Genomic DNA, 21,070 nt, shown 5'->3' with positions numbered 1-21,070 from the left:
TAAATTTGCTCCCTATTGATTTAATTGCGTGACCCATGGTTCTTGTGTTATGTGATAGGGTAAATAACACTTTCCTATTCACTTTCTCCCCACCATTCATGATTTTATAGACCTCTATCATGTCCCCGCCTTAGTAGTCTCTTCATATGGGGGCTGTTTCATATCCCTAATCATTTTTGTTGCCCTTCTCTGTATCTTTTCCAATACTAATGTATCTTTTTTGAGCTGGGGCACCCAGAACTGCATGCACTATTCAAGGTGTGGGCAGACCAGGGACTTATATAGTGGCATTAAGATATTATCTATCCCTTTCCTCATGGTTCCCAACAGTCTCTGTTTTTTCAGTTGCCACTGCACATTGAGCGGATGTTTTCAGATAACTTGTCCATGATGACTCCAACATCTTTCTTGATGCTAATTTAGAACCCATAATTGTATATGTATAGTTGGGATTATGTTTTCCAAAGTGCATTACTTTGCATTTATCAACATTGAATTTCATCTGCAAAATTGTTGCCCAGTCACCCATTTTTCTGAGACCCTTTTGTAGCTCTTTGCAGTCTGCTTGTGACATAACTATCTTGAGTAGTTTTGTATCCTCTGCAAATTTTGCCACCTCACTATTTACCCCTTTTTCCAGATCATTTACGGCATAGGAATCCTCAGGTGTAGGAATCTCCCTTACGTCTTTGCAACAGACCGATTATAAAAATTAATTTGGGGCTGGTGGCAGGTCAGAGTCGGGGCTGTCCAGCACCCGCTCGCCGCGACTCTTCCTGTCCAGCAGCTCAGGCCCCTCGGGCAGCACCAGCATCCCCACCATATTGCAGCCCGCCACCTCGTGGGCAGCAGGGCCTGCCTCCAGGGATTGGAGTGGGCTGGGCCCTGGCACCCCACTCCTCCAGCCCTCTGTGTGATGCAACATGCACTGCTGCTGCCATGTTCCGTTGCTCAGGAGCCCCCAGGAGCAGCACATGATGCAACATCCCTTCCTCTCAGCCTACCCCTCTGTGCCATCCTTTCTCCTCAAGACCCCGCCCCCATACTGCCCTTTTACCCCCAGTCCCCACCCTCACACTACCTCTTCCCTGCAAGACCCCACCCTCCCCCTTGCTCCTTCCGATCTCCGTTACTAGCCCTTGTAAGATGGCTTGCTGCTGCTGGTGCAGATGCAGATACAGGTAAAAGACGGCTAGTGGATCATGGGTCAGATTGTGGGTTGATCCTGTCGGATGCGGATCCACATTTTTGTACCCAGGCAGGGCTCTATCCATCCTTTTTGTACAGGCTCCTCCTTTTCCAAAAAACTCCTCAGTTTCTAATAAATCTAGATCTCTCCTCTGAACATCATTGTGTCATCCATGCATTGAGACCCTGTGGTTCTTCCTGGGTAATGGACCCTGTATGTGGAACTGGAAGCATTTCAGAGAATGCTACCATGGAGGTCCTGGACTTTAATCTCTTACCTACCAGCTTAAAATTGGCCTCCAGGACCTGTCTCCTACCTTTTCCCTATGTCAGTGGTATCTACTTGTACCATGACTACCAGCTGCTCCCCAGCACTGCACATACGTCTGTCCTAGATGTCTCAAGAGGGCCACAAATTTCAAACCCAGCAGGCAGTTCACCGTGTGGTTCTCCTGGTCACCACGAACACAACTATCTATTTTTAATAATTGACTCCCCCACCACTATTTTGTTTTTCTTTCTAGTAACAGGGATCACCTGCTCTGGTGGGGTATCCTTAGTGCGATAGGACGATGACATCTGGAAGGAGGGTCGCAACTATGGGTTCATTTCTCTCCACTCCAGCTTGATGTTCTCGTTCTGAGATTATCCTCCTCAACAGTACAGAGGCTGTTAGATGGTGGGAGGGACAGCTTTACTGTGTCCTGGAAAGTCTTGTCTATGTATTTCTGTCTCCCTTAGCTCCTCCAATTCAACTATTATGCTCTGAAGAGCTTGTACTCTATCTCTGAAGGCCATGATCTGTTTGCATTGAGTGCGCACACAAGGCAGGTAATCATAAGTGTTGCATTCAATGTAATAAAGTGGATAGTCCCCACTCTGCCGCTCGACTTCTGCCTGCATTATTTTTACTCTTGTAGCAGTTTATTGTTTGTTTGTGTGAGGTTTGTTGTTGTGTGTTTGTTTTTTGTGGGTGATGGTGGTGGGAGAACTATTGGCCTAACTTTTTAGAGAATGTTCATTAGGTTGAACTGGCTTCCATGCTCTCCCGTTTGCTCCTCCTGTTTGCTAGGTTCTCTGGTTGCTTGGGAGCTGGCTTTTAAAATCTCTGTTCTCCCTGAGTTAGCCTTGCCCCCTTGTCAAGGGATCCTAAAGGGATTAGGGTTCAAAGGATGGCAGGCTAGAGCCTCATTAGGAAGCTCTCAGCCTTGCCTAGCAGGCCGCACACAGTGCCCTAAACAGATCACACTATAAACTTCAACCAAGCAGGCACACGGCAAGCAAACAAGCTCACAACAACAAACCAACTAGCAGACAACACACTCCCTCTAAGGGTTACATAGTTATTTCTCCTTTACCGTGAGAACTCTGTGGCAAGACTCTACTGTTTGCTGCTCCTGTTTGTTAGCTGGGCACAGGGCACAAAGAACAGCAAGTTTCAGGAGGCCTTCTTTGAACCCTTCAGCCCTCCCCAAGCCTTTCTCCCATGGCATTCCAAAAACCCGGTGGCCAGCCATCAATGCCATGCAGCAGCCCTCATCCACCACAGGGTCCTGTGGCCAGCCCCAAAGGCAAAGTGACCAAGAAGACAGCACATCTACACATGGCTGTGAACATTACTGCTGCGATGTGTATGTGCATTTTGTGATTGGACTCTTAATTAAGATTGCGCTTTACTGTTCTTGAGCTTATATTGTTTTTTTGTTAGTGAAATTGCACACTTCTATTGACTAAGTTTTAATTTGCACTATTTCTCAAATATCTTTTAGTTCAAGGGTGACTACAGTTTCATAAAAGCACGTCCCATACATAAAGTATGTTGTAATTCCAACAAGAGACAACGCAAATCACTTAAAAATTAAAAAAAAATTATTATGCAGTGTATACCAGTACATTAAACAGTTTATTTGAGTACACTGGCTATTCTACATAGAAGCACAAGGCAGCCTCTAGTCTTGTCATTAGCGAGTACCACCTCCCCTGCAAGCGGCCAAAGGCACACTCAACTTTAATCCTGCAACTACTGAGGTGTTAGTTAAAAAGTTCCTTTCTACTATCCAAATGTCCTGCGTGGCTGGGACAAACCTGAGTGGTGTGGCAACCCCGTGCACAGGGAACTGGAGCCCAGGATCTGGTCTAAGAGTAGGAGAATTATGGGATTCCTTCACAGAAAACGTAAGGGCATGAGGCTTAGTGCCTCAGAGGGGTGCACTCAAAATAATTGGGGGTGGAGAGGAGTCAAAGGTGCAGTTAGCTCTGTAAGCATGACAGGGTGTAGGGTTTGAAGCCAGAACCTGCAGATCCACAGCCCATACCTCTTCTACTAGAGTTAAGAGTTGCTGATAGCAGAAACAGGCTGTTATCCTCTATGCAGACAAGCCTCAAGTGGGCTACACAACTATTTGTAAGACAACTGTCGAATACAGGATGTCTGGTTTTCTCGGTTCTCTCTCTGGTTCTGGGAGAAGACTATGGTCTGGTGGTTAGAGTAGTGGTTACAGGCAGTATCATCAAGCACATTGCTGTGGTATATTCATTCTGAATGCCATTGTGACAAAGTGGGTGATACTTGTGTCCTCTAACCTTAGAGACCTGGGTATGATCCCCCGCTGTGCCTGAAATGACCTCATGAAGCGTGTTACTTATTAGTAAAATGGTCCCAATGATGCTTACCTCCCTCCTAGGATAGAAATATGAGGCCTGACTTGTTAATGGATGTAAAATGCATGTGAATATTACAGTTAGTCAGTAGAAGAGGTGAGAGCAGAAATCAGTCTCCTGGCTTCCAGCCCATCTCATGAGGAATGTCTCATTATGAGTGAGATTTTACTTGAGATGTAGGCAGGCATGAGAGGGATGCCACATGTATGAGTGTAATGTGAGAAGCATGATACTTGGCAGTTCTGGCTGTGAAGGTCTTTAAGGCTTCATGTGAGGGGGTATACTGGGCCTCTATGGTTCTAGGGCAGGGGTAGGCAACCTATGGCATGCATGCCGAAGGCGGCATGCGAGCTGATTTTCAGTGGCACTCACACTGCCCGGGTCCTGGTCACCAGTCCGGGGGCTCTGCATTTTAATTTAATTTTTAATTAAGCTTCTTAAACATTTTAAAAACCTTACTTACTTTACATACAACAATAGTTTAGTTATGTATTTTAGACTTCTAGAAAGAGACCTTCTAAAAACATTAAGATGTATTACTGGCAAGCGAAACCTTAAATTAGAGTGAATAAATGAAGACTCGGCACATCACGAAAGGTTGCCGACCTCTGTTCTAGGGTGAACCAATTCTGGCCTGAGTTTGTCCTTGTTAATTTCTTAACTAACTATCAGGAGATGTATAATCTACTGACCTTCCCTAAGAATGGGTACAAAAGCTAGGGAGCTGGTCTAAGAATTCTGGCCTAAAAAGTTCAGAATGTGGGATATTTTAAACAGTTTTTTTTCCCCTCCGTTTGTTGCAGTTAGACTGGGGCATCTTTCAGGTAGTCTGAAGCCTTGGCTAACTTGGTGTTCTTGGTGTTCCTCTGAGGTATTCTTTACTCCTGGGGGGATTCTGCATCAAAATTCTGCATACTTTTTGTCAAAATAATGCAGTGTAATCACAGCAGTTTCAATTGTTTTGGTAATTTATTTAAACTACAATATAGAAAAAAGTCATAATAACTATTCAGCATTTCCTAAACACATGAAAGTTAAGTTACAAACACTTGGTAACTAATACCCTGCATTCCAGTTATAATCTTGGATTTTCATTTAAATTACATTACAGAAGACCAAACAGCTCTTCTCCTCCCACCCCCCACCCCCCCCAAAAAAAATTGAATGTCATTTTAAATTGCTCAGACTTTCACACATGAAAGTCATACAGTTTTGCTAATCATTGGCCTGGAGCTTGCCGGGTACTTTGGGAAGTGCTGGGTTCTGATTGTCCTGACATTTTATTGACTGTTTGGTAAGTGTTTTATTTGCCCTCAGTCTTTTTCCCCATTTAAAAAAAAATAAAAAATCCGAGAATTGGAAGTAAACTTTGACAGTCAGGAAAAAAAATCTAAAAATAATGATTCCTCACCAAAGGAAACATGATCTTTAAGCAATAGGGAATCTTTTGACATTTTGGAAGGTATTTCAGACACAATTCTAGCAAATTCTAAAGGAAGGGAGAATGAATGAATGAAACAGGCTGGCCAAGATTATTTTTCATAGGCAAAGGTTTTTTTGGAAAAAAAACAAAATATATTTTTTTTTCCCCCAAGCTCCGTTCTGGTATTGTGAATGAAGCCCATCTGGATTCTTTTAAAATCTCCCGGAAACTTCTTGACTGCCATCATCTATCAGCCTGGATTAAAAACAGATTATTTCCACATTCTTTTGGTAACTATTTCAGTCTGTCATTAGCCGGTTAAATCTCCTGGTATCCACTGTGCATCCTGTATTTATATATTTCCTCTTTTTGTGGAAACAACTAGCTTCTTTGGGGATAAAAATCCTCACTGGTTCTTTTAAATAATAGAAGAAACTGAAAATCTATAAGTTTCTGGTACATTGGAAATCCTTGTGATTGCTGTCCCTTTGAGTGGAAGGATTGAGATACTATACCTGCTTCTCCCTATTTTTTTTTTTTTTATAAGTCTTTCTTCAGATTTTTAACTCCCTACATGAATTCATGTGGCAAGGTCAGGAGGTGAGGTGGCAAGTCAGTTAGCAAATGCCCTCTGGAAATTAGGCTTGAGCGTTCTAGAGCTGGGGCAGAGCCTCAGCTGATGTAAATTGTCATAGTTGCATTTGTAGGTACGACAGTTTACAAGAGAGGAGGTTCTGCCACCTGATTTCACTCACTCTGGCATTTTAAGCATATGAGGTGGTTCAACTTTAAGGGAAGAACACGTAAGACTGATATTTGAGGTTTTAACTTTTTAAAGAGACTATATTTTAAAGGGGAAAGAAGCAAAGATCTTTTATTTCTTAAGTTTTAGTTTCTAGGAATTTTTCTTTTTTTATCTAGATTTGAGCTTTGTATGGAGAAACTGCATATCTATCGTTATGATTAGTCATCAGATAGCACATTACACAGTTTTTTAAATTCTTTGCGTGTGAGTGTAACCTACACATCTCCAGGGTGTGGTGTTCTGTCCACACTAGTGGCACCAAGACCACTTAGAGTTAAATGGGTCTGCTCTACAGCCTTAGCTAACAGCCCGTTGGCGTTTTGCTCATGCGGTAGAGACTCATGCACTAAGCTCCAGAGGTCCCAGGTTCAATCCCATCCGCTGATGAGCGGGGTCTGTTGGTGTTACACAAGCACTATTCAGTCTTGGAAGAAACGCTGTGTTTGTTTTGTGGTGATTGTTTTGGGGGAGCTATTGCAAGCAACAGGAGAGTTTGCCCTTTGCCTTAATCACGCTAATCAATTGGGCAAACCATGCAAGGGTGTGTGTTTTTTTTTTTTTTTTTTTTTTTTTTTTTTTTTTTTGGGCTAAGATTTCTGAAAGGGAATTTGCTACATGCTGTTTTACTGCCTGTATTCAAAGACTGGTGGATTTATATACTGCACGTAAAACAAGTTGCAATAAGAAAATACTTAGACTTCACATCAGTGATTGCTCCTCCAATGGGAAGCCAACTGCCAGGGCCCCAAAATCTGCTACTGGTTGGCATAGGACTGGGGTTCTCAAGCTTTTTGGCAGCATGATGCCACTTTAATGAAGACTTTCCTGCTGGGACCCCAGACAGCATACAAGTTGTCATTTTGAAGAACAGCATGGCATCCTTACACTGCGTGCAAGGTCACGGTGTGCAATGTGAGAAGTCACGCTGAATGGAGGATGCCATTTTTCTCTACAAAATGGCTTCCTACACACAGTGTAGGACCCTGTACATATGGTGTATGCAAGGACATGCTGTGTGAAGGATGGCATCCTGCATGCACAGTGATCTCACACTCACTGTATGTGCAAGGTCATGCTGTACATAGCAAAATGGTGCCCTATGGTGATGGGGTCACTACCCACAGTTTAGGAACTGCTGGCATAGGAGCAATGGTATAGAACAAATGGGAATAAATTTAAAATTGCTGTAAAGCATAACTTTATGGAACAGGTTCTCATTCTGTCTTTGATTCTTTTTATTCATAAAGTGTATATGGCCCTATCTAGTAAAAAACCATTGTCACTATCAGCACTTGAGTTTTTAGCTGTTTTTGAACCCTGCCTTTGAGTTTGTGAAGTACACTGGGACCCTGATTACAATTTAGAGCTCTGGGTGGTATGGCAATATAATACTTACAAAAAAAAAAAAAAAAAAAAAAAAAAAAAGGGAAGACAAAACCAAACCTTTATCTACACACTGGTTTCAAAGCAAGGTAAGCTGCACCAGTGCAAGTCACTTTCCATGCAACTGCAGCACATTTACACTAGGGACTTGCATTGGTGCAGTTCCTCTGGTGCAGCTATACTAGTGCAATAACAGTGGTAACAAAGCTCGAGGTGTATCCAAAACATTGGCTATGTTTCCTCGTTGTTTCTAACAATCCATATTCTTTACCTACAATTTTGTGTCTCCTGTCTTCTGATTAAGGTCAGATCACCTGGTTTGGCTATGAAAGCCCTCGTAGCTTCTGGGACTATATCCGAGTAGCTTGCCGTAAGGTTTCACACAATTGCATCTGCAGCATTGAGAATATGGAGAATGTCAGTTCTTCTAGAGCAAAGGTAAGAAATAAAACATCAAGGTGGCTGCAAATTACATAATTTATTGTATGTACATCTTAATCTTTATTTTTGTTCCCAACAGGAAAATATAAATGGTTACGTTTATCCTGTAAAATCCTTCAGTGTTTTGTTTTTTTTTAAATAACTATTTATTTGGGAAGTTTTACAAATTATTGCCATGTAAACAGCAGAAACAGATTGATAATCATTACAACAGTGAGCTTATTTTTTTTGTTTAGAGAAAAATAATGTAGGAATATAAATCTCATCAAATCTTCCTATTTAACAGAGTGTTTATTGTATAACAGTTTGAGCCTGTTCACACCATCCAAAACATATTGTTCCTCATGATTTTGTTAAATTGAGTGAAACTACTGACTCTACTCATATTTATCAAATCAGGCATGTCTATCAAATATTAATATTTTTTAAAAAAAGACATGCTGATTTTTTTTTCTGAAGGTTAATGTACTTTGAGTCCTGAATAAATGGTACCCAAATAACAAAGTATCTTTGTCCTCTTTAATTTTTCAGTAACATCCTCCCATTTATTTTGGAACCATTCTTCTCGTTTTGGGCTGTTTCTCTTTTTCCAGTGAAAGGCTATTAGTATATGAGAGATTAATTCTTCATTTCTTTGTGACTGTTTCTTCTAGGAAGCCCCCCGAGGATTACCAGGGGTAATAAATATACAATAATTGATAATGTTTGGTTATGAAGTGCTTCCCAATAATCTCTGGACTTGTCCACTCCATGTGCATAAAATCTCTTCTTTTCACCACAATTTCTCCAACATTTATCCTCATTCAATTTTTATATATAAATAAAATAATTTTCAATCTGACTGTCATATTATTGAAACAGTATTTTAAAGAAATTTTCTTTTATCATGCTACACGCTGAGGTTGCAGGTCCTGTTTCGCAGATCAAAACACATTCTTCTGGGGTAATTTGTCTGTACAAATCCTTCTTCCTCTGTGCCATGGGGACATTTCTTTGTTGGGAAAGTTGTCTGCAAAGTTTGACAATGTTTTCTCCCCTAATCGACCAGAAGCCAACATTTCTATTAAAGTTAGTTTCTGTATAAAAACCACTCTTCTAGAAAGTGGAGAAAATAATATCTAACTTGAAAGTGCCTTAGGAGAGTGGGCTAGTCTGACACACACTGGTTGGAGCCACTGTGTTATCTCTCTGCCACAGTAAGATTGAACTTTGTTGGAGATTAGATTGTGTGTGTCAGCTCTCAGCCACCCCAGAGTATCTTCTCAACCAGCAGACTCCTTGAGACTCTACCAATCTTAGCCTTACCTAGCAGGTAACAATCAATGAACTCAGCCACTGAGCACCTTAGAGTTGTCTCTCTTCAATGTACAGACCCTATCACTTTGCATTCACTGAAGATATTTGCTGCTCTTTTAAAGAGTTGGGGCATTACAGATTAGTAACTTAATTGGGGTAATGCACCCTTCCCTTCAAGCACAACACTGAGTTGGTTTGTAGGAAAAACAGAACAAGTTTATTAACAAAAGGATATAGGTTAAGTGATACCAAGTATAAGAAATAAAAACAGAAAGGGTTGCAAGCAAACAAAAGTGAAAATACACTTCTAAGACTGAAACCATTAGTGAGTTACAGTCTTTGCCTAAGCAGGTTTATCACCTGTATCAATTCCAGAGACTTGGTTGAATGACCCAACATTCTGTGATTTCAAGAGCTCTGACCCCTTGAATCCCCCAAGTAATGGATAACCTTGGGGTTCTTTCCTTTTTCTTTTTATAGTCCAGTAAACCTTTTGAAATGTATTATTTAAAAAGTAAGCCCTAGACCAAGCTTCTCTCTCCTACTGGGGTGCAGGCACTATGCTGTCTTCCCAAAGGTCATTAACTCTCCTTCAAGATGCAGGAAGACTTCCAGGGAGTAGAGTCTCCATCCCCCGTTGAGTTTAAGATCTTCTGTTTCCCACTCTGTAGGTTGATGGCTTTGTTACCTCTTATGTAAATAGATCTTCATTGTCCCTGTCTGATCTGGCTGGTCAGACAAGGAAATACACATTCCTTTGTATAGGGCAGATTGGGATTTTCCGTTGTTTGCCAAACACATTTTAAGAACCTAATTCTAGCTCATTTATAACTTTGTACACAGCCTGTACATACATCATGCAAGAATATTAATGATCAATAAGTTACTAATTTTCCAATGATATATTACGTGCCATCTTTTGGCTATATGTCATGACAACAATGTGTTAGGTATAATGAGTTTGTCTTTCTTGAAAAGAGTTGCTGACATAGAATAATGAACCACCAATGTCCTCTGTGTCACAGCCAGTTAAAGTTTTGATTTCTAAATAAATTAGAAAAGTTTCTTTGAACAGCTGGTCAACCATATGTATTCCATGGCTTTCCCTATCTATAAAACTTTCAGGTTCATGTAATCTGGATTATTTGCAATGGGTATAGTTGGCAAGGACAAATAATTTTATTTTACTTTTAGTTCTCTATGGCTTTGAGATATTAGCCATTTTTAAAGAATACATATACATTTCTGGAGGATATTTTTTATATTAATCTGTGGTAACCTAGCATATTCCCCAATTTTTTTCTTCAGTAAAGACCCAGTGATGGGGTGCTCTAGAACACCCCCAATCCACTATTGTTTTGAGCTGGCTGGTTTGATAATACCATAAAATACTTGGAACAGCTTCTTCATCCTGTTTTAATAAGTCTGTACAAAATGTCTGCATTCACACTCAGTCTCTTCTTATTCCGTATAAATACTAATGTTATTTTCTATATTCCTGTTAGAATTTTATCTGGGATGATTATAGAAAGATTTTGAACAAAAAGGATAGCCTTAGCAAAATATTAATTTTGACCATGACTATTCTTCCCAACTAAGAAATTGCATACTTCCACCAGCACTCCAAGCTCTCTTCATTTGCTGAAGTAGTGGTTTGACATTTAAATCATACTGCTGTTCTAGATTTTCAGATTTTAATTCCCATGCTCATTTGTACCCTAATGTTTTCCAGAGGCATGACTTCTTAGAGGGCTGGCAAATTTATAGCTAATAGTTCAGCTTTAATGCCAGACACTCCCAAAATCCTGGATTTCTTTAGATACGAATTTTAGGGAAATATTCAGGTTAGATTAAAAAAAAGTCATCAGCATATAATGCTATTTTCTGATGTGTTCCTGCAAGTTTTATTCCTGTGATAAATTCATTATTCTTTTGTGTAAAGGGCTCTATGGCCAATGCTTAAAAAAAAAAAAAAAAGACATACCTACTAATTCTTCTTCCAATGATGCACATGTCAATTCCTTGTCAGGTATATTTGACTGGCACCAGTGAAAAAATTTAAATTAGAAAATACTATAGATTGCACTGCCAAATATTTAACCCAAAGTTTAGCTTTTAAAATTATGTATAGTCAGACATCATTTTATAATATAATTCTGTGTAAAATTACTGATTGATAAACAGATTTCAGTAATTGCAAAAATGCAGTTTACAAGGAGTTCCAAAGTAAAGGTATGTTGCAAAACTTATTTACAGAAATAGGTTTGGAAAGCTGCCAAAGCTTTCACATCTGTTTTCATTAAATTAGAAATATTTTGTACATCTGAGTCAAAGTTAGCCACTTCTATATTCTTGAAGGAAAGATTGCTACTTCAGAATTCTTATTTGAATACCCCTGTAAAATGTGAGAAATATGTTTTGTGTGGTTTTTTTTGTTTTGTTTTTTTATTCCTGTAGTCAAGTATACATTAAATACCAAATTAATATTTTTAGTAGCAAATTGTGTAGTGGCTTTCCCCCCTCCAGCTGTACTGGTCTGATTTGTTTTCCAGAGGTTCAAATAAACAGAATGCTTTTTAGTACAGTATGTGATTTAAGTATTTGATATTGTTTCTTCCTCCTTTCAGGGCAGAGCGTGGATCAGAGTGGCACTTATGGAAAAACATTTGTCAGAATATATTTCTGCAGCTCTAAGAGACTTCAAAACAACCAGGTCTTAAAGTCCTTTTATTTGCTTAATGCTAAATTTCAAAATGTTGCTTAGGCAAAAGACCTGGGTTTGGGAATGAACTTGGTACTTGAGCTATATAAGAATAAGCAGTAAATAGCAGAAATGGTGTGTTTAGTTTGTATGAGGGGTATCCGTTGCTGCCTTTGCAGACTGATCTAGAGGCCTGTATTTGTATGTTAGCATTGGCATAATTGGAAACTTGTATATTCCTCTTTGATAAAAGTTTGGCTCTTTTTTTTTTTTAATGAAGATTTTGGGGAGGATCAGTGAGATAGGAAACTAAACTTTGGAAGAGGGGTTGGTGCTTGTTGCCTACATAAAGGTAAAAAATTAAACATTGGTCTGAGGTCGTCTTCAAGATAGAGGAAGTGCCTTTAGATTAAAAAGCCCTCAGAAACACAGTGAAAGAACTTTTAAATTTGTCCCAGTTATTATGGAGAATTTCCCCAGGCATAACTTAGGGGGGAAGGAAGAGACTTCTGGCAAAGTACTTTAGTAAGGACAGAGGGAAAGGTTAGAATTAATGCACGCCAGTGTTGGTTATAGCTGTGAAGTACTGCTGTATAATGTAATAACTTTGGTTATATTTGATAATATACCAATTATGTAGTTATATTGTCTTAATAAAAGAGAAGGCAATAGTGGCTAGGAAAGCTAATATGAGCTTGTAGTATGATAGATATGGTATCAAAATATGTTGCTGCTGTTTTGGGTTGCTCTTGCAGGGGCTTCATGTCATAGATCAGAAGGGTCTCTGTATATAGAGCTGAGACTGCCCCTATAATAAAGCGAGTATCAGGCCTCACGATAGCAGAAAGACTTAAATAGACTGAAGAATATTCAAAGAACAGCAACAAAATTGAGTAAGGGAAAATAATTTCACTTGCCATATTTTGTTCTTCTGTAACACTTTTTGTCCATGGATCTCAAAGTGCTTTACAAATCTTAAATTGCACCAGTGTCAGGTAGATATTATTCCCATTTTACAGATGAATTAACTGAGCCCTCCAGTCACATGCTCTTTGCTTAAAATTATAAGCATTTATCCAGGTATACTTACACTTGAACTGTGTGAGAAATTCTTAAAGCACTTAGGCTTTTTTTTTTTTTTTTTTTAAGACATGCTTAACTCTTGTTTTATTAATTTTTCTTCTAAAGAATTTTGTTATTAAAAAAAAGTCCTCTTAAGCTGACACTCTTTGTTCATGTCCAGTAGTTTAACTTGCTAGGTAATAGATAACAATAATTATGATTAGCTGGCTGTTTCACTAGTTTAGCTTTTAGAAAACAAACCTTTATCACCATTCATTTGGAATGTGAGGAAGTTCCCAATAACCTTGAAATGTATACAGATTCTGTGTTTCAGTAGACCTTTAGAATTAAATTAATGGTTGTTATACATTCAACTTATGAAATTACTTTTAGTAATATTGAACTTTTGGTGCTGGAAGTTTAGATTTCCAGTTACTCAGCACTAAAGCAAAACATTTTGGGGTTCCCAATCCACAAGCAGCAGAGGACTAAACCAGTGATTTCCTGTGTGGAGTTATAGAATTAACTGAATTCTCATATAAATTTGTGTATAATTATGTCAATATCAGTTGAATTATCCAGAATTATTATTTAGAGATTTATGTCTTTAAGTTTTTATTTTTATCTGTCTATCTATCTATCTATATACACATACACATACACATATATATGGCCAAAATTTTCAAACATGAGTTCCTAAAGTTAGGCACCTAAATAAGTGGCCTGACTTTAAGGGTGCTGAGCATCTGCTGGTGCTATTAATTTCAGTAGGAGATGGATGTGGTTAGCCCTTTTTGAAATCAGGCCATTTATTTAGGTTCTAAAATGTGGATTTTGGTGTTTTACCTTAGGCCCCAGTCTTTCAGTGATCTTTCATGCACTGTGAGAGTCTTTGCCTCTGGCAGGGAAAGGCTTCAGCAGTGGGGAGGCAGTGGGACACTATGCTGCTAAAAATAGGAGTGTAGTCTGCTAATATAGCCAACTGTTGAAAGTTAAATCTGAATACTGGGTCTTAAAATTAACTCTAAGTACAATTAAGAAATATAGATGAAAAAGGCTTTTACAGTGGCATCAATTGTCATTCTTTCAGTAGGCATGACACACATTCTCATTCACAAGTAAAACTCCAATTGTATTTTTCTCTCTCTTTTTGGGGGGTGAGGGTTGTTTTTTGGCTTATCCTTTTCTACTGCTATTTCTCAAGGGCATGAAATAGTCTCCTAATACATTAATTAACATATATCTAGTTATTTTGTTTGGCAATGTCTGGATTTGATACATTTTAAAATAGTTTTATCATTATGGATCACTTCCCTGCCCCCCTCTTGAATGTATTCCTTTATAGTGATCTCTTCCTTTGCTTTACCGGAAGTGAAATGTGAATGCCATCTGGGCAGCCAGTGGCTGTTTTCATTTATTTGGATTTAAAAAGTCTTTTAAAAAAATAATAATAACTTGAATAGTCAATGTGATAGCTGAATTATTATTTAGAACAGAGATTGGAGCTCATTTCTGGGGGTTTTTTGTTTGATTTTTGTGTGTGTGTGGTGAAAACCATTTTTGTTTCTTGAAGGAGATTTTATGAAGATGGAGCAATTGTCCTGGGAGAGGAAGCAAATATGCTTGCTGGCATGCTGTTGGGACTCAATGCTATTGACTTCAGGTATTCAGTTTGTCTGACAGGTGTTTAGTTATACTAAACTATATATCCTAACCTTTATTTTTTAATCATTTGTAGATTCTGGAACCTTTAAACCAGTTTTCAGTGTAGTTAAAGATGTCTTTTTCGTATACTGTGCCTAGCACAATGGGGTGCCAATTTGAGTGGAACTTGCATATGCTGCTATAATACAAATAAATAATATCCTTCATGAAAGAGAATATCAACTGTGTGCTCCAGCATGGATTTTGGCTTGTGTATGCATGTTGCTCATTTCTTTCCTCTTCTGTCTCCGTGTATTAAGGCAACAAAAACACACACGTCTGCGTGTCCTAGTCTAAACTTCAACCAATGATCAGTTGCATCAGTTGCTGATATTTTGATGCATTAAGAGAAACCACTTTTGCATCACATCCATTATTCTTCAGTTCTTTTCCTCCTGTACTGACTAAAAATGTTGTTCAAATAAGTGTCCCTTCATTACCATCAGAATGAATGATTAATTTTTGACATCTGTCAAATTCGTCAGTTGCATGAGTACTTTGGTAATTGCAGCTCAAATTTCAGATAAAACACTGATTTAAGTGACTAAAAAGATTCTTTTTAACGTTATACTATTTTAAGTTTGTCCGTTCTAGCATAATGTAGTTGATCTTCAAACAAATATTTGCTTTAAATGTTCAGAAATGTGTTAAAGTGCTTCGGCTACTGTACACTTTAGCAGGATCTGTAGTTAAGGTGGTGGCACTATTTGTTCCATTCTAGCTTCCTGTTCATCTTCGAGTGTCCTCTGCAAATTCCCATTCTTGGGTTGTGCCAGTTTGTGCAGCCTAGACAGTAGAACCTGTTCTAAGCAGTGCCTGTTAGAGTGCTCACACGCCCTCTCTAAAATGTTATGAAGGCAAGGCTATAATGTGGCATGGCGTCTACTGTTCCCCAGTTCCTTTCAACCGCAGCATTAGACAAAAGTGAACTTCTCCATATCTCTTGGATTTCATCTATAGTACCATTAGATATGTAGGTATTTTAGAGTTAATGCTAGATATTTTATCTCAGACACTCTGTTTCCTTCCCCAGACCTAAAGCAGAGCTCTGTGTACCTCAAAAGCTTGTACCTTCCACCAACAGAAGTTGGTCCAATAAAAGTTCTTACCTTATCTATCTTGTCTTTCTCATACTTAATACTCTTAGTAAAGTTAGAATTTTTAATCTCTGTTCTAACTATAGTAGTGGAGTCAAAAATCAGAGGAGCAGTCTTCAAAAGAGGCACTTTGTGTCCAGAAGTATTTCCAGCATCAAACGTTAATATAAGGCATGTCTTGGTGAAAGACACACTTCACCCAGAAACTTCATCTGCTGTACATTTACTCCAAGAATGAGTAAAGACAGACAGAATGGACCACAGGAACTCTTACTAGTTCAAGTAGTGTCCCTATGAGTACTCCACTTTAGAGGCATTCGCACCCACTGCACCTCAGATTGGAGATTTTAGGTAGCAGTGTCTGTCCAGGCCACACATATGTTCTCCCTGTCTTGTGCCCTGCATCAGAGCTATATAGTGCTGCGTGGGCAAACTGCCCTTACTTCCTTCTCAACCGAGTCAGCCTGAGATGGCGCCCCAGCAGCATCTGAATTGAAATTTCCTCATTTATATCTTATCTTGTTCGAGTTAGTTAGTGTTAGTTCATAGTTTCCATTAGTTATTGTTAGTACTCCCCTTTTTCTTTAAAAACAAACAAACAAAAACCCTCTTTTCTCTTCTTATTAAAATAGCAAACTACTTCCTGTCCTTATTTTTTCCTTGTCTCTTCCCTCTGGGGAAGTGAAACCTGGACAGAGTATGCCTGGCTCTCCCTGGTTTAAATGTTGCCTTTCCTGCCATGAAGCAATCCTGGTCAATGACTGAAATTTCTGCTGCTTTCGCGGTCTTGGGGAGTCACATGTGCCTCAGAAGTGTACTTTCTGCCTTAAATTAAAATCAAGAGCAAAAAGAACCATGAGCTAAAATTCCGGCTGCTAATGATGGAAAGTTCACTCCGAACAGCCCTCCCCTCCATCACGTACAGCGGTCTCCAGTGAGGCCCATTCCATTGACTTCCTCTGCTCAGTATTCCCCTGCAGCTTTGAAGAGGAAATCTTTGGATTCCTCTCAAAAAGCCTCAAAAAAGTGGGCTTCAAGTCCACTAGATAGATTCTCTATCACAAAGAGATGATCCCTGACAAGGTCTACCACCTTGGCACTCACCAATCTCTCCCTCTGTGCCTACGAGGCTGCAGGCTCCTCAGGTATCAGCACTGCCAGCAAGCCTAGGGATTCTAAGAGTTCAGGCTCCAGAAGCTTGGTACTGTTGCGTGAATGGAGCGGTAGAGAGAAAACAAGCTTCTCTACATCAGTACTGTCACAGGCCTCTACAGCCAGGGCTGGCTCTGGCTTTTTTGCCGCCCCAGGCAAAAAAGCTTCCTGCTGTTCCTGGCCCCCCGGCAGGGAGCGCAGCAGTGGCCCCGCTCTCCCCGGCTGGCCGGGGAGCTGCGGGGAGGGTGCTGAGCCCGGCCGGGGCCCCGCTCTCCCCGACCGGCCAGAGCGCCGCCCCCCTCCAGGTGCCGCCCCAAGCACATGCTTGGAGGGCTGGTGCCTGGAGCTGTCCCTGTCTAGAGCCCCAGTATTTAGTTCTTCGGCTCTGCAGAAGACTAGTTCAGCGACTACTTATCATTCAGTCTCATCTGTTGAAGGCTCTCCATTCCACTGTCAGAGAATGAGCCAGCCTGAGGCCTCTGCAGAACCAGCTTACCATTATGAGAGACACAACACATCCAGTTGGTATGGACATCCTTGGTTGCCCCACCCATGCCCTTTGCACTACCTCAGTGGCCTTACTGGGACTCCTGGGTAGCCTATAGACACCAGTTATTGAGGGTCCATAGTGTTTTGCATAGGGATAGGAGAAGATGATCTTCAACAGTTTGTCTAGACCTCATGCTCTGCAAGAGGAGACCTTTGAGGAACAGAAAGTGAGACTAGACAAAGAGATTACTACTTCAACCAATATCTCTTCAACTTCTCCTGTTAAAGCTGTTATGCCTCCTCCACCAACCTTGGCAGATAACGTCAAACAATTTCAGGACCTTATCAAGAGGGTAGTGGATTCTTTAAAAATTCTGCTGAAAGAGGTTAAGGAGTTGCAACACAAGCTGCTCAATGTCCTGTACATGCCCACATTGCACTTCTCATTAATGAGGCTTTGCTGGACCCAGCAAAAATTATATGGCAGACACCAGCCACAACACCTCCCACATGCAAGAGAGCAGACAAAAAATACTATGTTCTCTCTAAAGACTTTGGACTTTTTATTTTCGCACTCATCCCTGAACTCCATTGTTGTTGACCCTGTACATGAATGTGGCAGGCAGCGCCAAGCTAAATCGACACCTGGTCACAAGGATTTGAAACCTGAATTATTTGGACTAAAATCATATTCATCAGTGACCCTACAATGTAGGATCGCCAATTACCAAGCTCTTATGGCAAAGTACAATCAGGGTGCTGTTGAGGTCCATCTCCCCAATCTACAGGCTCTCTGGCTCAAGGCATGACTCCTTGATGGTTTTGAAGGCTTGGAAATGACCTGCTCTGAGGATGTAAAGGTGGTGCTGTTACGTAGCAGGAAACAAACTATTCATCACACATATATTCAAAAGTGGAAGAGATTCCAACTCTGCTGTGACTTGAGACAATTATTCCTACATCCCCTCTGCTACTGCTTGTGCTAGATTCCATCCTAGAACTAAAAATGTCAGGATTATCTCTAATCTCAAAGGTACTTCTTGTAGCCATCACCGCCTTTTATCATAAAATAGACAGTTATTCTGTTTTCACTCATCCTACAATAAGAAGGTTTCTCAAGGGTAACCTCTTCCCACAAGTCAGATGCTCTACACCAGCCTAGAACTTCATCCTTGTCCTCAGTTGCCTTTCAAGGCCTCCCTTTGAATCCATGGCCACCTGCACTCTTCTACACCTCTGTGAAAACTGCATTCCTAGTAGCCTTTATGTCCTCTGAGAGGGGCTCTCATGTACCCCTCATTTACAGTCTTTTTCAAAGACAAGGTTACACTATGACCACACCCCAAGTTCATACTGAAAATATCTTCGTAATTCCATATAAACCAACTTATCCACCTCCCAGTTTTCTTTCCAAAACTGCACCAGGACAAAGGGAGGCGACATTTCACACACTATGTCAGGAGAGCACTAGCCTTCTATTTAGATAGGACTAAGCCCTTCAGGAAATCTTCCAAACTATTTCTCTCCATTGCAGACAGATCAAAGGATCCTCAGTCTCTAAACAAAGACTCTCTAGATGGATATCGGACTGCATTACCTATTGCTTTCATTCTCTCAATCTTCAACCTCCTTCTAGAGTATGAACTCACTCCATGATGACAGGTTTCAGAGGGATAGCCGTGTTAATCTGTATCAGTAAAAACCAACGAGGAGTCTTTGTGGCACCTTAGAGACTAACAAATTTATTTAGGCATACACAGATGAAGTGGGTTATAGCCCATGAAAGCTTATGCCCAAATAAATTTGTTAGTCTCTAAGGTGCCACAAGGACTCCTCATTGTTTTCACTCCATGAGATTTTGCTCCACTTCCATAGCCTTCCTCAGAAACATTCTGGTCACAGAAATATGGAAAGCAGCAAATTGGACAACTGCTCATACATTTGCTGAACATTATCCACTCATCCACGACTCAGCATCCAATGCCATATTTGGCTCCACTGTCTTATCCTCAGTTCTAGACTTGACTCTGAAGCCCCACCCCTCCCTTAGAGGTATTGTTGTAGAGTCACCTAAAGTGGAGCACCCATAAAAACACTGCTCCAAGAAGAAGAAAAGATTACTTATGTAGTAACTGTGGTTCTTTTGAGGTGTGTGTCCCTATGGGTGCTCCACTATCTGTCGTCCTACCCTCTGCTTTGGAGTTCTTACCAATAAGCTCTGCGGTAGAGAAGGAACTGAGGGCAGTTTGCCTGCGCAGAGCTATATAGTCCTGATGCAGGGCATGGAACTGGGAGAGCACATGTGTGGACCAAACGGACATTGCTACCTAAAATCTGATCTGAGGTGCAGGGGGCGCAAAAACACCAAAAGTGGAGCACCCATAGGGACACACATCTCAAAGAACCACAGTCACTGCACAAGGTGAGTAACATTTTCTTGTGAAAGCAATAGCAGCAAAGTCTATTGTATCTGATACAACCAAGAGCGTGTAATACGAGTGAAGAGACCTGTGTCATCTCTGAGTTTGGCACCTACTAGGACTAATGTACCTATGAAGAAATCAGCACCAGAGGTAACCCCAAGGCCAGCAGTGCTCGTGGTACACAGGACATTGGATCTGATGAAACTAAAAGCTCTTAAGCTTCTGTCAGCACTGGCTTCAGACACTCCAAAGTCAAGGCCACCTGAAAGGCCACCAGATGCATCGGTTGCAGCTCTGAGTAAGATGTATAGAATCATAGAATATCAGGGTTGGAAGGGACCTCAGGAGGTCATCTAGTCCAACCCCCTGCTCAAAGCAGGACCAATCCCCAACTAAATCAGGACCAATCCCCAACTAAATCGGAAAAGAGCATCCAGTGTTAACAGGGCTGGATCCCAGATGAGTGATTCATTGGATCCATCAGACCTGGATTCATCCACATCAGTTCCCAGACTGAAGATAACAATCCAAAAGGAAAAATCTAGACAGAACATTCTGTTACTGGATTTGAGGGTTCCTACGGATCTAAAGACAATGGCAAAGACCTGACCAGAATTGGCAACAGGGGAGTCATCGGAACCAGACAGAATTACTGTCTTAGTCAAAATTTGCCATACGGCTCTACAACCAGATTGGGCAACAGATCTACAAGAGATACCTTCAGGGTTGGGAGAGAGGAAAAGCCCCTTCACATGTCTGTGTTCGGGGTCGTAGAATGGAGGAAATACCTAGTTTCTCTCCAGAATTTTCTCTTCTGTCTCCAAGTCCCTCAGCTTCTCTAACACCATTTATTATGCATCACATTCTGGTTCTGGTAGTTCTCCGAACTTCTTGGCTATGGATCTGAGATTGGATCCACATTTGGAAGAGGAGTAGGATACACCTAAACAACCTGACGCATTCCCTATGTTTCATTCTGTAGGAGCAAGATATACACCTGGATATTGAACCTTTAATCCTCCTTAACCCTTGATTATAAAATGGTACCTGAGGGTGGGTACTGGCAACAATGGGCTCCTTAAGCTGCATGGTTCTGTTGGTATACATCAAGGGGATTTATGGAGTCTCCCAGCTACTATTTGGCATATGAATCATTCTCCTGCTAAAGATCAAGAAAGGATCTGTATAATAGATTTGAGCTTTCTGGATCTGTCTCCATCTCCTGACTTCAGTGAAGAATATCTG

At 40.5% G+C, this 21,070-nt stretch overlaps 1 protein-coding gene across 2 annotated transcripts in view; it reads left to right on the top strand.

Moving 5' to 3' along the window:
• The window catches only part of RUNDC3B (RUN domain containing 3B), a 160,736-nt gene that overhangs the window by 46,140 nt on the left and 93,526 nt on the right, over positions 1–21,070 (top strand). For both annotated transcript variants that reach the window (XM_054016713.1, XM_054016712.1), the window contains exons 3-5: positions 7,765–7,898; positions 11,825–11,910; positions 14,534–14,623. In XM_054016713.1, coding sequence (XP_053872688.1) covers positions 7,765–7,898; positions 11,825–11,910; positions 14,534–14,623 — 310 coding nt within the window. The remainder of the gene's footprint in view (positions 1–7,764; positions 7,899–11,824; positions 11,911–14,533; positions 14,624–21,070) is intronic.

The sequence above is a fragment of the Malaclemys terrapin genome, chromosome 2 (assembly GCF_027887155.1).
Source record: "Malaclemys terrapin pileata isolate rMalTer1 chromosome 2, rMalTer1.hap1, whole genome shotgun sequence".
Lineage (NCBI taxonomy): Eukaryota > Metazoa > Chordata > Testudines > Emydidae > Malaclemys > Malaclemys terrapin.
This window is presented reverse-complemented; position numbering and strand designations above follow the sequence as displayed.